At 36.1% G+C, this 17,133-nt stretch overlaps 2 protein-coding genes across 2 annotated transcripts; both read right to left on the bottom strand.

Annotated features, from left to right (window-relative positions):
* Positions 1-232: 232 nt before the first annotated feature.
* LOC142977055 (uncharacterized) lies at positions 233-9,421 on the bottom strand. Its single transcript, XM_076120742.1, has 13 exons — positions 9,310-9,421; positions 8,798-8,900; positions 8,532-8,659; positions 7,982-8,272; positions 7,416-7,577; positions 7,017-7,145; positions 6,410-6,894; positions 5,661-5,844; positions 5,002-5,197; positions 3,763-4,529; positions 3,215-3,401; positions 2,770-2,883; positions 233-2,237 (listed from the first exon to the last, which is right to left on the bottom strand). Exons 2-13 carry the CDS (start codon positions 8,874-8,876, stop codon positions 2,167-2,169), a joined length of 2,793 nt encoding a protein of 930 aa, XP_075976857.1. The 5' UTR covers positions 8,877-8,900; positions 9,310-9,421; the 3' UTR covers positions 233-2,166.
* On the bottom strand, positions 9,232-14,330 carry LOC142977362 (uncharacterized). The gene is made up of 5 exons (XM_076121240.1): positions 14,242-14,330; positions 12,131-12,288; positions 10,647-10,807; positions 9,954-10,333; positions 9,232-9,530 (listed from the first exon to the last, which is right to left on the bottom strand). The coding sequence occupies exons 3-5, from the start codon at positions 10,658-10,660 to the stop codon at positions 9,232-9,234; spliced, it is 693 nt and encodes a 230-aa protein (XP_075977355.1). The 5' UTR covers positions 10,661-10,807; positions 12,131-12,288; positions 14,242-14,330.
* Between the last annotated feature and the right edge of the window lie 2,803 nt (positions 14,331-17,133).

Below are 17,133 nucleotides of genomic sequence, written 5' to 3'. Positions count from 1 at the left end.
TATGGAAAGTGGTTTTGTACACCGGGTTGTACGTATTTTAGGTAGATCGTGTTCTTGGTAATAGTAAGTAATATAATATTAGTTGTCTGGTGGTATATTTTTGAAGCTACTGAAATTTCAGTGAAAATACATACTCATGAATTGTCACTTTGTCTGTAACATACAAGAATATAAGCAGAAAATGAATAACTGGACCACACAAAAAATCACATTTTGAAATAAAAAAGCCACATTCAGTACCAAAGATTTATTTTATAAAACAAAATAAAACCAATCCAAACTTTAACATCACAACATTGTTAATAGAAAACTGCAAAAATAACAAAATGTTAGTAAAACAAATAAAAAATTACTTAGAAAATAAAACATTACGAGGTACGAGTGGTAGACAAAACATCGATCCAAACAGATAACATTGCGGATACATAGCATAACATGTTATAAAACAATGTTATATAACACTGCAACGTAAGGCTAAATGTTATGAAACATTGTTAAATAACATATGTAGTCACAGTTTCAGACCGATTATTCTATTGGCAAAGAACTTCTCACAAAACAAGTGTTGGCCTATAAAGGTCAATCACCTGTCATGTATTTATCAAACAATTCATTTGATGACAAAAAATATATCCCGTAAAATAACAAAATAAACCAATAACCAAATAAAACTATAAAAAGCTTAAACAAAAACTGTATATCTAACAATAAAAAAACATCAAACTTCATAAAATTATACTAAATTAACTATTTACATGAATCTTTCGTAGTCCCACTTTAACCCTAAGTTAACTAACACGCATTATTAGCCCTGAAAAAACAGTAAAAAAAACATAGTAGCCCGTATTTTAGTAATGTGCCCAGTCTGTTCCCATGTCGTAGGCTCGCCCCCTATAACATTGAAAAACAATTTCCACAAAATGAAAAACTGGTTACATTTCAATTTCAAATATATTACCTTTATATTACATTATATAAAAAGGTCTTAAAACGGATGTTTTAATGCGTTTATAATACCTTTATCTATGTATGACACAACACATTATTTTTTTATTAGTAAAGAACATGAATTTTAGGGTCATTGACACTATTGACGACAAATTGTATTAATCAACTAGTACCTTTAATACATCTTATTCTAAACTATGTCAAATAAAAAAAATGTTAATTGATTCGAATGTAATTTGACCTAGACGTTTTAACTTTTATGTTGGAAATAAATTGCAATTTTGGAACTAAGATATGTTATTTTAAATCAAAAATGATACTCTAATATGTCAATGTTCGTAAAAAAAATATTTATCTAATCTCAGCCCGTAAAGTCACAGCCTATTAAAAAGAAAAAAAAAATCTACTATATTATTCCCAAAAATACCGAATTGTATTATTTAATTCACGGTTAAACCGTGTTTAGTATTAAAAGCCACAAACTTGAATCGAATTCGAAACTACGCCTATTTCGAAAAAAGTAAATGCTGAAAAATATTTACGAAATTAATAAATGATTCACACATCCCCCATTCCCACATTCACGTATTATAAATGGCTAAAGTTATAGTCATTTTATATACAAGTCTACCATTCTACCACTATGTTCCCAAAAGAGATTCATTAAGCCAAAACAAATTATTCTTTCTACTGATTTCATTACGATAATACAAGTACATATTGTACATAATATTATATTACTATTCGCTATGTAAGAAGTTGGTGGCGGAGAGCTTCTAACCGAACGCAACGCTGCATGTGGCAAAAATGCGAAACAAGTGGGAGATCACACGTGTCAAATTGCCTATGCCATAAAAATATCTAATTGCTGTATCACGAAATAACTACCTATAGCTCGATTTTTTACTCCTATTGAGTATTGAAAACCGGCTGGCTATCGAAAAATTGCGTATCAAAACCTGATCAGCGCCTCTAGCGGACGTCGTAGAAAATATTTAAGCAGCACATTTTGAATGTCAAACTTCTGCACGCTAGTGGGTAACCACTAGCGTGCAGAAGATTGACATATATAATAATTATTGACAAATGCCAAATACCAAAGCAAGCTTGGCAGCTAGGCGACGCTATTATCATGCTCACAGCGAAATCAGTAACGATTTTATAATCAGTAGAAGAATTATGGTAAACATAAATTTAGACGTGTAATGATCATGATATTTAGCTGAATTTAAAGTCGTCGGTGCTAGTGTTGGTCGCCATGCAAACAGCTTCAGTGGAGAATGGACCGTCTGGAAAAGAGAAAAAGAATTAGTTATGACATTTTTTTAAGGATTAGCTGTGAGAATTAGCTAGAGGGCATAGATCTCCTACCGTAATGATAGAGAACCAAATTCATTGAAACCAGCCAACTGTGACCATATTTTGTTTATAGTGTCCAATTGCACAATGTACCGGAACACTGTTTATTTCGTCACCCTTATGGCACTGTCGGTCGGACAGCCGACACGACTAGTAAGAAGACTTCAAACAACTAATAATAATTTCATACTAGAATAATCTCATCACATATACCATAAAGCTTTCCGCCCACAGCTTTGGAATTTACAGATATCCTCTCTTAGTGCTCCTCTACACTTTCTAAGGAATTTTGATGCCAAATTTCAACTTTCTACACCCAAGAGTTTGGGTGTGCGTTGTCCATCAGTCAGTTAGTCAGTAACGGAAGAGTTTTATATATTTTAATGATTCAGATTGGAGACTACATTCGTTCAAGCACTGTCGTCAACCTTCAAAAATTAAGATAAAACAAAAAATCCTTACCGATATTGAACCAAGTTGTGGTGGGTATGCCAGATTCCTGTCGAGCTAAGGCGATGGCTTCTCTCAACGCGAATGTCACTCCAATAGCTGCACACGCTGACGGCTCTCCAACGGCTGTTTAACCAAAAATATATAATGTTAGTTTCATTATCATCATCATTATAGTAACTCAAAAAGCGATACCAAAATAAACTCAATAAAAAACAATCGTTTAGCCAGAGGTCAACCTAGAGTTACAGTTGTACAAGCCACCCGAACAGCTTTGACATGACTACACAAAACACTTCGTTGACTGGTTAAGGTCACAACGTTGCTACCATTCAGTCTGGAGGTCTTGGGTTCGATTCCCACACGGAACAAAACTAAACTTGGTGAGCACCTCAGTAATAACAGTAAATAATAATTGTAAATAGATCAAATCTGAAAATAAATTATTGTTGCGTACCCTTAGATCCAAGAATAAGGTTGTTACTGGCACTTTGTCTCAACCAAACATTGAAGTTCTGAGGGATATCTCTCGCTTCAGGTAGATGGTAGTCCCAGGAGCGGTCAGTGAGGATCTTGCCGGTATCTTCGTACTGCAGCTTCTCACAAGTCCAGTATCCCACAAGCATCATAAAACCACCTTCAACCTAGAACAAGGTAAATAAATTATATGCCTCTTCTTCTTTCGTAATTATAATAAACGCATAGAAATATGCTGATGAACTTTAAAACTGAACCATTGTCTTTTTAAAAGGAATTTTGTGTGCGGGTGATTTTAAATGCTTATCTTTAAAAAAAAAAAGAGACACCACTATGTAAGAATCGTAGAAAAGTAGCGCCTGTTCCTACCCCTATGGGTAAAAGGCGTGTTTGAATGTAAAAGATACTAGCTGCCTGTCGATTAGCTGCAATAAGGGCTCACTTGACTTTACTTTTATGCTTGAGCATTTCCTTCAACCTTAAGAAATATTATTTTCGGGACCAAAAAATTTTTAAAAATAGACTTACTTGTCCAATATCGATTTCAGGGCTGATACTGATTCCAACATCTTGCACCAAATCTACTCGCAATATTTCAAATTCACCAGTCAGCACATCGATTTCTACTTCACTCAAAGCGATTCCATATACACTGTATTCTTGTACATCAGGAGTACCAACAAAACCATGGGCTTGAAGATCAACATCATTGTTATAAGCTGCTTTAATTAATTCTTCCCAAGTTGGGTCAGTCAACGTTGCTTTAATAGGATCCAGTCTCGCTTGCAATTGCTCACAACATCTCCTCAAACCAATAATAACATTCTGAGTGGTAAGACTTCCACCAGAAATGAAACTGTTGGGTGTAATTGTCGTGCTGTTGGATTTAACCTGTATCTTGCTGACAGGCACCTTCAATAGATATGCAGCCACTTGAGCTGCTTTAGTGTTGATACCTTGTCCCATTTCTACACCACAGTGAGTTATGATGATAGAACCATCTCCATGGTATACTGAAAGGTTTATGTCGAAACGTTGCGCTCCGGCTGGAGCCCATCTTGCAAAAGCAAATCTCAGACCACGCTTTTTCCACCTATTTTGTGTGTTAAAGGAATCTACCGCGGCTCTCCTAGTCACGTATTCAGCGTTGGTTTTCAATTGTTCATATACTTCAGCCATTTCGCCATACTTTTCTTTGTCTAAGTTAGCTAGACGTACGGCAATTGGATCTAGGGATAGTTCGTAAGAAATTCTTTCCATTACGTATTCGCAGGCTGCAATTGCTTCTACGGTACCTGTAGAAAATAATACAATAGTTTATAACAAAATATTGGCATTTGAAAAGATTTTATTAAGACTGAAAGATCTTGCTGACGGCAGTTCGCTTACTAGTATTTTACATGGAGCGGCTGCCTATCGATCCTCCACAACCCAGTTACCTGGGTAAAACTATACCCCTCGGTAAGACTGGTTGTCAGATTTTCTAATTTCTTATTACTGGTAACGACTGTCTTTGAAAAATGACAGCCGAGACAATTTAACGTGTCTTCCGAAGCACGGAGAACTCGTGATGTTTAATATGATAACCCCACCCTCATCACAACCTCGGCAATCGTAGCTTAACTTAACTAGCGGTTGTCACTAAGCCAAGCTCCTGTCCACTTCAGTCACTGAGTGTGAGAGTGCTGTCAGTGTCATACAAAATATATTTTGTATTTTTCTAAAGATGTTATTTTCAAAAATTTACTAGTTTTTTTGTGTACTCACCAGGCGCTCTGCACCAAGTATTCTTAGCATTATCGGTGATGGTGTCATAGGCCTTAAAGTTGTACTTCTTGACGTCATAGCAGTTGTAGAACACGTCCACTCCGAGAGCTGTGAGAGTCTCGTTAATTTTGTAACCATTGTCTTCATATATTGTGTGGTTTATGTATTGAATTACTCCCGAATTGTTTACTGCGACCTGGAAAAAATGCATTTTTTTAAGACACTCACAACTCCTGCACTACGATTTGCTCTTGAATCGTGGGGCCTTTTACAAACATACAAACAACGGACACAAAGTACAATCAGACCCCGAAACAACTATTTGTGCATCATACTAATAATTGTCTGATGCGGGAATTGAACACACGACCTCCCGACACAATGGTTACGGCGTGGCGACCATCTTAACTACTGTGCCACAAAAAAAATGATAATTTGCCTCACTTCTGCTTTAAGTTTTTATATGTTCATTGTCTTAATTCATTAATTAATATCAAGTGAGAACAAAATGATGTCCAGCATGCGTATCACGTATCTCAGTTGACAACTAGCGTACGTCAAATTGATGTTCAGTCAGTACATTACTTCTTCGACGTAACGTGTTAATCACTATAATCTAAGTAAGAAAACAATATACGTATGATTTCGTTTATACATACCTCATACTCATTAACACAAGGCATTCTCTTGCCCAAAGCTTTCATGTTAGTGGTGAGTGGTTGAATAAAACGGCACGGCCGGTCCAGTTTGTAGCAGACCAAACTGCAGGCGATAGCAGACTGAATGCTCCGGGAAATCTTCATACCGTACCCACCGCCAATACGACGGAGTATCATGTCGATTCTAAGCAAGAATAAATTTATTAAATTATTGGTAGAATCTTTAGTATGATTTTGACGTTAGACATTTGGTAGATAATAATAATGTCCTCCTAGCCGGCTACGGCGGTCAATTTCATTGAAACGGGCCAACGGTGCAGAATTTTGTTTATAATGTCCAAGTGTGTGAACAAAACACAGATACACTCGCTATACCTTCGCTCTCAAAGTCTGGTGGGACGGGCAACCACACAATCAGAGAGAGATCAGAAATAAGACCGAGAGGCTTGACGTGCTTTACGAGGCAGAGAGGTCTACAACCTAAACTTCCTAACTCCGGGCAATCTCTGAAAAATTTATAACAGAAAATCACAGAAAAGGCTTTCTATCCCGATCTAGGATTCAAACCCGAGACTCCTAGCGCGGCAGTCACATACACTATCGACCACGCCACAAAGGCAGCGTATGTTCCTTTTGAGGTCATAAATAATTATTTGGTTAATTAATCCAAATCGGTTTTGCAGGTCATATGAAAAAAATGTAAACCCACTTTCACATTTATAATATTAGTAAGAATTATACCAACTTACTTATTCTGTTCAACACCCAGAGCTCTGGAAATCATAACATGAGTACCATCCAACCATTGCGTGGCTGAATGTACCTCTATACCTTCCTCTGTAGGTTTCGCTACAGTCGCCATTGTTTCCATAGTAAAGTGATATTGTCCATAGAAAGTATTGTCTCCAGTTATAATCTTGTGTACATCTGAACCAGCGTTAGAAGCATCAATAGAATAGAATAGTTTGTTTCTTGCACTGTCCGTTTTGGCTTTCTTAATGTCAACGACCGGAGTGCGAACATTACTGTATTTCACTGTGACTAGTTTAGCAGCTCTGTCAGCTAAGACTTGCGTTTCAGCTACTATGATACCAATAGGTTGGTGGTAGAATTTCACATTGCCGTCGCAAAGGATTTCTTCATTTGCTCCGTACAACATACTGTCTGCTGGTGTGAAAGAATTCAGGCCGGGAATGTCTTTGGCCGTGTAGAATTCTATAACACCATCTAATGCCTGAAAAAATACACAATGCTACATTTTATCTTCATCATCATTTTACCAAGGACACGACTCGACAACAATTTCTTCCAAACTTTGTTGCCCTATTTTTGAAAATTAACAAAAGTTATTCTTACCAAAGCCTTGCTGGCATCAATCTTGACAATGGTACCAAGAGCCACGGTAGAGAGCACGAAGGCGGCGTACACTTCATTCTTCATGGCTGGTATGTCGTCTGTGTACAAGGCTTCTCCTGCACATTGGTACTGAAATAAGGTAAAAAAAATCGTTTTTAGATTGCTGCAGTACAGGCTTGGGTTAGTGACGATATTTTTTTTTCGATATCGAGGAGCTATTGAGAATATTCGTTGTGTAAAGTTTTTTTCAGGATTGCAAAGAACCATTTTTTTAGCGAAACAAAAAAATCGGCAGCGTAAATCAATCATCTAGAAATCTATATTTTTTGGTTATAACATTTAAAGTCATATATAAATCTATTTAACAAGAATATGATGAAAAAACAGAAAGTAACTTACCAGAGCTTCAGCCTTAGTAATAGGTTGGTTCACAGGATATAGACTAGGGTCAGTTGTGTATGTTTGTTTAGCTGAAGACAGACCCCTGGACTCGTGCAGTCTGACCGTGCCTGACTCGAAGCGAGCGGCGCGGTTTGATGATGGGCACAGAGTTAGAAGACCCTGAAACATGAAAAAATATAATTAAGTGACGGTATATTTCAACCTCTTACTCGTTTAGGAAGAGACCCTTGCTCAGCAGTTCCCACTGCTTTTTTTACTCTTAGATCTCACCAGCTAAAGGTAAAGAAAAAAAGAAAAATCATATCGATTAGGAACGACTAGTCTAGTTTTTGTTCAATTAAAATAATATCATAAATGTTGAAAAATACTACAAAATTAACGGACTCAAATTATAATTACTTCCAAAATGATTTTATTTCTTGAAAATGTTGTGATTTTTAACTCTCGTGTTTTGTAATATAAGTGATAGTGTTAATTTATTCGCTCGACATAAACCTTAAATTGACTGGACCGGTTTCGAGTTTCCGGTTTTAGAATTTTTAAATCTAGTTGAGGATTCTTACCTTGAAGAACAAAGCCTTCGCCACATGCTTTCTATACTCCACTGAAGGTTCAGGAGGAGCTGGTTCCACCACCAGCTCCCCATCAAGGACTTTCAAAGCAGCTTGCAATGTCTCATTGGTGAACAGCGACTTGCCAACTAAGTATGCTTCTGTAGCTGTTGCTCTTAGGAAGTTAGCTGATAAGGCACTGTATACGATCCTTGCTTCTTCGACCACGTATGTAGTTTTGTTCAGCTTGTAGAGGAAACCACAGTTGACGATGGCGTGGGCACTTTGAGCGCGGGGCATGAGCTGCAAGGTAAAGAAGTTTAAAAATTCATCTTTGTGCTATGTGCTATGCTTTGGTATAAAATATTGAGTTCGTGTATTATTGTGAGATAAATAATTGTTGTGTGTCTTTTTTGTCACTTTACAAACTTGTGCTACTTTCTCTGGGATATCATTAGGTTACTTTCTACTGCGTGATGGTACTGATTTTAAAACGCTGTTTCTTCTTTTCTTAAAGTGTCTGTAGGTTTAAATCATTAAAATTATTACAATTTGTTCTTACCTTATAAGTAATCAATTCATACGAATCAGTTAGAGGAGGAAGTAAAATATTGTAAAGAACTCTTCCTTTCATGTCTTCTTTCAAAAAGCCTTGCATTGTGCAAGTTTGTTTGTTGCCATGCCAGTCCACTGGAAAATAAAAATTAAACTTTAAACGTATTGCCCAAGGGTGCATTTTTACGAGCCATGTCAGAGAAAATCTCTCCAAAAATAGGATTGCTTTAGGACACAGCGGTGTATGATAAGAAAAACATTTAAAATACGTACTGATTGTTACTTGAGCGCCAACTGTCTCCAAAATTAGGAAAATATCTGATTGGAAATGATTGTGCGCATGCTTGATCATCAGATTACCAGCGATTGTACCGATCTGTAACAAGATTTATCAAAATGAACATAACAGTAACTAAGCTATAATCATTATTAATACTCATTTTTCTATCATCCTATATGTCCCTTCTTCTATCCCAGTTCTTCAGTGGTTTTATACGAAGGCGGTTAGAACATGTATCAAGATTTTGGGATATTTTTCTTCAGTATGTATTTATTTGAGATATTTAGCCATGCGTGTAATCTTTACTAAGAAATATCACTTTTCATTACAGAAACTAAGATCTGCCTACGATTTCGTTCTAATGAAAAAGTTTCCAGGGATAAAAATATCCTTAACAAATCCAGATGTGTACCTTATCAATATCCGTTTAGTAGTGTTGGCGTATTTGAGTATCAAACATCCAAACTATTGCACTTATAGTATTAGTATAAATAAAAGCACTTACATTTCTAACAGGAATATGAGCGACCAGCAGCACATGCTCATACAACTTTTCCAAGTATTTGAAGTACTCCTGAGAAGAGTGTTCCTTCAGGATGCTCAAGAACTGTGTCAGGGTGTTCCCAGCCCCGATGACCAGGTTCTGATCGAAGTCACATTGCTTCAACTCTTCGAGGTGGCTAATGTCGATCAAGAGGTTTGGGTACTCATCGATTGGGAAACCACCTGCAATAGAAGAATGTGTTTTAACACTTGCTAATTTTCTTTGCCTAAATAGTATTAGGTTCAGTTAGAATTAGCTAATGACTGTTTAAGTAACTATCAGATCGAGTTTGAGCCGAACGTTTTTTTTTTCTTTTCGCATATTTTTTTCGTAAAATAAATTTTTGTAAGCGCACTTTTTCAACAAGGGTATTCCCCACCTTTAACCAGTAACGCGATTTTCTACATTTGGAACCATCGAGAATTTGACATTTAAAATATAATATAGTGCCTAAATAGTTTCTACGGCGTCCGCTAGAGGCGCTGATAAGATTTTCATACAACATTTTTCGATAGCTAGCCAATTGTAGATACTCGATAGTACTAGAGAATCTGGCTACTGACCATGGTCAGTGACTTCGGTATTTAAGTAAACATTCATCTTACCTTTCGCAGTATTTCCAGCTACCAGCATATAATCAGACTCTGAACTCTTAGCTTGCAGAATCTCAAAGACCTGAGTGAGTGTTGCAGGTCTGTACCAAGTCTTTCCATCTTTCAATATGATGCTCTTCATAGACCCTTCGTGGACTTCATCACTTCGTACAACGCACCAATCATCCTCGTCTCCACATCCATTTTTACTACATCCTTTATTGCAAAGAGCCAGGTTTTCAATGTCCATGATTCTGTGTTCTTTGGGAGCATCTGTGGCAAATTTCTTGAAACAATCCATTAGTGGTCTGTAGCCAGTGCACCGACACAGGTTGCTACCAAACGCCTGTTCGACGTCCAACATGGTGGCGTCTTTTTTGTTTTCTATGAAACTGTGAAAAATAAGATAGTTATAGAATAACTTATTCTTTTTACCAAATGTTTATATTTGTACATAGTCGTAAGTTTAGGAGACAAGTTTTAACAGCTCAATTTTAATTTTATATAGAGTAGCCTAATTTGATCATTGGGTTAATTAAATTTCAGTAAAAATTGTGATCTAACTTTAAAATGGTGGTCACACTTAATAATACTCGAATGTGTAGAAAGCCAAAAAATTTTGTGTAGGGATCACTGTGTAGCTTGCGTTTTTTTGTATCAGTCTATAGGAAAATAGCTTTGTGTTCATGTACCTATGTAACTTACCCATTCATGGCCATAACCCATCCAGGAGTGCAGTACCCACACTGAGTTCCGTGGTTCTCAGCCAACGTCTTTTGTAGTGTGTGGTACCCTTTCTTCCTGCTGCCCAAGCCTTCGATGGTCGTGATGTCCCATCCTTGACAAGACGCGACTGATACTAGGCACTGTTAAAAATATACATAATATTATTAAAGGTCTACGTTCCGTAGTTTCGTAGATAATCAGGGCTACTTATAATGGTTCCCTTAAAAAGTGTGCACTGTGTTATGTCCGAATAATTTTTAATACCTATCTACAAGCTATGAAAATTTTAGACATTTCATTTGCCGTACGTTTCCACCTATGTAAATAGTTCCATCCCCTATTCAATTGATGAAGCCTTGGTTTGAATATGGTTTTTTCATCATCTCATTTTCAACATCATTCATCTCATTCATCGAAATTAATGGTGTAGACGTGTAACTGTCACAGACAAACAGACAAATTTCCGTATTTGTAATGTTAGTATCGATACAAAAGCGCAAACGCTTTTCAAAACTACCTCATTAGAAAAGCACTATTACTTCAAAAGTTAAATATTTAGTAACCATATTTGTTTTATTTAAATGACAACTCCCTCATTAAGAATTGGTCTTGTGCCGCAGGGACTTTTATAAACATACAAACAACGGACACAAAGCACGACCAGACCCGAAACAATTATTTGTGGATTGCACAAATAATTACTCCGTGTGGGAATCGAACCCATGAACTCCCGACGCAATGTTATTGGTATGACGACCTAAACCACTGCGCTACGGAGGCAGTCGAACTCAAACTAATGATATACAATTTAATGGTAATAAAACGCATGTTAATTGTACCGTAAAATTAAATTAACCACGGTTTAATAACGAATGTGACAATTATTGTAAACGAAAATGACAATGTAAAAATATTATTTGAACAGTTGCTGAAACGTGTTAATTATGTAGTTTTAAAGGCTGTTATCTTTTCATGTTTGCTAACATATTAAAATTGCAAAAGTGTTAATTTTTTTAAGTAATTTATGTACTGTTTGCTTTCCTCACACTTTATTAGTAGATATATTTTATTTATTTGTAATAAAAGAATAAACTTTGATTAAAAGATGCTTAGATTGTTTTATTGCGGTTTGGAATCAATCAGTGTCATGATCAGAGAATATTATGAAAATATCTTGAAAATGTCCTAAACAGTTGTTGAAAATGGACGCCGTTGCGACCCAAGATAAATACTAAGAAATTCTCTTGTGTCGCAGGGACTTTTACAAACAACGCACACAAAGTTCAACCAAACCCGCAACAATGATTGTGTATCTCACAAATAGTTGTTCCATGTGGCAATCGAATCACGCTACTATTGCATCGAGAGATCGTGATACAATGGTAAGGGCGTGGCGGCCTAAACCACTGCGCCACGAAGGCTAAAATACTTGTATAAAAAATGGTTTATTATAAAAAACTTACAGAGTTAACAGCCTTAGACGCAGTTCCTGAAGAGGTGGAAGCATTAACGATGCAAGCTCAGCATCCTCCCTCCCTGCACATGTACTTAGTTCCGCGGAGGTCCAAGTAGTTACGGATGTAGTCCAGCAGGCTCACATCGGAGTTGATTTCACTACCAACTGAGAAGAAAAATAAATAGTATAGTTAATGGTCAAATTTGTGTAAAAATCGTTCTATTTATGACATGGCTTTGACTGACGCGACTGACTACGTGCACTCTAAAGCCTAGAGAGGCTTAAACTAAATACTATTAAGTGGTCACCCATCCATGTAAGGTCCGCGCTAAAGGTTGCTTAACACACTAATCGTTTACCGACCGGTGAGCGCAACTAACGTAACTTTAGGTGCCTAAAAATATTTATGAAAGATTATTGTTCGCAAACACAGATTTGGAGTAAAGTCTAATTAAGACTTTATGCACTGTCCGAATTTGAAATAACATTTACGTCATAATTTTAAATATGAGTATTATCTGTGTGCATGATACATAAGTGGTCATTCACCGAAATGAATAGACAATTTTTTGAATTAGCCAGCCGTGAATTATGATTTTTGAAACGAAAATTCTTTAGATTTTTAAGACAAAACTAAATTTTAAATGTTACTGTCTATAATTATCACAGATACAATAACAAAATATGACTGTCCCACTGCTGGGCATAAGTCTTAATGCCCTCAATAAATGTACTAAACCTTTTTTAGGCATGCAATGTTTCATCAAGATGTTTTTCTTTACCTTCAGACCTTCTTACAGCAAGTTATAATTATTTCTAATACACTCATAACTTCTAAAAAATATTGGTGTATTGCCTCGGGTTCGAACCGTCCATGTGGAATGTAAGATGTATTTATTTATCTCGTGTTAAGTCCTGATTGACCTAACCAAATTTAGATACTATTAACATAAATGATAACATAAATACTATTCCATTACATCAACAACCTATTTCCTTCAACATGCACGCAGAATTATGTGGGGACCGCAAAAAATAGGTCACCCAATGACTCGCGACGCCTGTCCATCAAGTTAACCAATAAACCGTAGCTGATGAGTTTCGGTCAATCCATGATTGGTTCAAGCACTCGAAAACTACTGGACAAATGACGTTAATAATATATTGGTCTTCTGAAAAGTGTACTGGGAGGAGATACGTAATGCTCAATCTCATTCTTTGAAATAAATTTACTGTAAATATATACTATCTTTGCCGAATAAAAGACGACAAAGTTAAGCATCCATTGACATGGATAAGGATGACCGTACAATTAGAACATATTATAAGAATGTACTTCATATCAAATGTCAATAAATCAGCATTAAACATAGTCATTAACCCAACCTTTAAACTATTCAATCAATTTGACATTCGGATTATGAAAAATTACTAGTACGGGTAAAAATAATATTGTGGCAGAATGAATGGATCCAATTATACCAAGATCTTTGAAATATATATTTGTCGCTATGTGAGAGCTAATATAGGAAAAATCTCAAGGTAATTTCGATTTACTATAATTTTATCAATTGTTTTCTGATTGAAGTAATTTGAGAGAGATTGTGGGTATTATTCGTAATTATGAAGCTTGTTGATGGAACAAGAAAATGACATATTGTTTTGAAATCATTATGGAAGAATATACGGTATGACCAGAGACTAATTTAGCATCGCAGAAGACCATTTTGGAAAAGTTATTTTATCTTAAGCAGTAATGATTATTTTGCTGCTGCCGTCACAGTGGCTTCCATCTACAAACACTGTTTAAATAATCACTGCAATGCAGTGCTGATAAGGCAATGCAGATAATCAAAATGTACACATAATTATGTAAGAAACGTTAACAACCATAGAAAAATCCAACTGCTTATAAAAAGACGAGGCAAAAGATTTTTTTAGAAGACCTTAGCTTAATCCTATAATTTAATTGGAAGAGTTCCCAGAAGACCTAATTTTGTTTCTAATGACACGTTTTTTTTCCTTGCCCAACAGTGGGACAGTATTTGGGTTCAAGATTATCTACTGTTCTTATCAGTTCACGTCTTAGTATCAAAATATAAACAAACACAGACTAACCTGTATGCTCCACTCCATTGACCTTGAAAGTTATACTGTCAGCCATGACTGTATGCTGAAAGAACTGACGACTGACTGACCAACACTGCCTACTACGGTACAAGAAATACAGTACTTTATAAAAATGCCTGAAAACACACGGGAGAGGGGCAAACAGCTGTGTTTGTGAAATTTTGGATTATCATGATGACTCAGTGTTTGGGAGTTTATGAATAAGTCTATTTGGTTTGTTTGGAGATTTTTTGTTGGGTTTGCTTTCTAAGGTCACACTTGTGTTCGTGCAGTGATTATTACAATGTAAAGTTGTATAATGAGTACATTCCATGCCTATTGAGTGTAGTATAGCTTTACTAGATTCCTATTGCGATTATTCTAATAGGAAAAACAATAGAAAACTACTTTAGCTTGCCGATGGATTCAAACGCGAGACCTTGCAATCAGCAATATTTTACAATGATCACATCGGCCTAGATTCAACCGATTTTTTTTATGAATTGCTCTTGTGTCGCGTGGACTTTTACAAACATACAAACAACGGACACAAAGTACAACCAGACCCGTAACAACTATTGGTGAATCGCGCAAATAATAAATTGTTCTATGTGAAATTCAAACCCACGACCTACCGACGCCATGGTAGCGGAAGCGCCACGGAAGCAGTCAAATTACAGATACCTAAATAATACGCTTATGTATCAGGGCTATAAAAATCATATAAAAATGCAACGCTCAAAGTCTACCGCCGTATGTTTTCATATTTGCTCTTGATAAATAATATATTTTTACATAATTACACGCAATTTAATTTAACACTGCACGTCTGAAAGACAACGTTAGGTAAACAGATAAAAAACACCTTTATGCTAATGAACATACGGTACATATTAGTTTAAGAAAAAATGCACATGAAATGCCTTATATGAGTACAACGTGTTTGCGTTAAAAATGGGTTTAATTTTTTGGATAAAAAATGCATTAAAAACAGTAACTTATTGCGCCGAGAAATAGTATAAATGTGAGTTCTTAAGAGACGCCGGAATTGTTACTGAAAGTGAATGTGGGTAAATAAATAAATAAAATAGATTTAACCCATTAATGTCTCACTGCTGGGCAAGGGTCTCCTCCCGTAATGAGGGAGGAGCGTGAATTTGGATATTAAAATTAATTTCCCCGTTGTTCATCAAGTATACTAGAGCTATGGGAAATTTTCCGTCGTCCTCCCAGACGGGTCACGTATCTCAGTTGACAACTATTTGAAAGCTAATCTGTACCTTGTGTTCTCCCTTAGGTTATAGTGATTAACACGTTACGTTTAAGTGGCAATGTGGCAATCAATTTGATGTCCACTAGTTGTCAACTGATACACGATAAGCCAGCAAAGCCTGTCGAGGCAACGGAATGAAAGGAAACAAAGTACAGGAATACATTTTTTCTTCCTCATAACAGTTGAAGCTTAGAAGAAGAATTCAGAAGGCGACTAGGAGACCATTTATTTGTAAGGCATAGGCCACTGATGCTGGTAATGACGGAAGCTATAGCATGGCATGTAGATTTGTAAATCCTTGTGGCAAATATTGTTAAGAGATTTGCGTTCTATGTAGAATTTTGTGTTTTAGTGTATTTTGGATTTTAATTTAATGAAGTACGCTTAATTTGTTCATTGAGTCCTCTCTTCAAGCTCTAAATTTAATGTGAAGATTACATTACTATTTACATGCATGACTCTTGTTACTTTCCGATAACTGTATTATGTTATGTATGTTAAAAGGATGCATTTACTTTCTTTAAAATCTGATAACCTTAATAAAAGATTTTAAAGAAAGTGGAAGCAATTCGGTGCTTGAACCTTATAGCAAAGCATTTGAATTAATTTCAAATTGCCAAAAATACCGATTCAGAATGCAGGAGTTGATGATGAGAACGAGCAAACACCTAAAACCATGTTTTTCAAATTTACATCCAGACTGAATGGATATGACATTATCCAGAAGTATAACCAGTTCTAGAACAAATACTAGGTCTTCAATCTTCATTAGACCAGGCCTAACTCCTTTGACATTGAAATTATAATATTCTTTGTTTTTAGTAGACAAACAGTAATTGGTGAAACAAAAGATTACCCAAGTCCATTTTAACAGAGCTTCAGGAGTTCAAGCTTTTGGATACCCATCTAAAACCATAATTTCATAACATTGCATAACCGTAAGTGGTCGCCACGGGTCATGAGTTAAAACCACACGCATATTTTATTTGGATACGGAATTTAAAACACCTGGCTTTAGTAAATAAGTTCGAGTTTGAACTGGAAAAGTATCGAGTCACTGTTGGTTTAGTTTCAAATTATCGCTTCATATTGTTTCAGGCTTCACCTGTCGTTTCACTCGGTTGTATCGTGAAAGCATATAGTTGCGACTATAGCCAACTTAAAAAAAAAACAGGCAGTAAATGGCCTATGTATGTTTAAAGAGGTGTAAAAATATCCGCGAGGATCGATCTCTCAGGTTAAGCTTCGCTTGTCGAGGTTAGTCTTTGGATGGGTGGCCATATTATACAAAACGAGCTCCTCCGTGTCTCTAAACGCACGTTAGATTTTGTGTCCCAACTGTCATTACAGCCGGGACAAAACTACAGTTTCGAAAGGGGGAAGTCTGAAAGACACTAAAAGGTAGTATTTAGGCATACCATGCATACAAATGCATAACAACACGCCTGTTACACCAGTTGGTGTAGGCAGAGTTGCATGAAATATTTCTCGTTTCTCCATTCATAATGTATACTAATGTTATAAAATTGTAGAGTTTGTTTGTTTGGTTAAACGCGCTAATCTCAGGAACTACTGGAGCGAATTAAAAATGATTTTAATGCTGGGTAGCCTATTTTATAGAGGATGAT

The sequence above is a fragment of the Anticarsia gemmatalis genome, chromosome 12, assembly GCF_050436995.1.
Source record: "Anticarsia gemmatalis isolate Benzon Research Colony breed Stoneville strain chromosome 12, ilAntGemm2 primary, whole genome shotgun sequence".
Classification (NCBI taxonomy): domain Eukaryota; kingdom Metazoa; phylum Arthropoda; class Insecta; order Lepidoptera; family Erebidae; genus Anticarsia; species Anticarsia gemmatalis.
The sequence above is the reverse complement of the archived record's forward strand: the minus strand, read 5'-3'. Positions and strand labels throughout refer to the sequence as shown.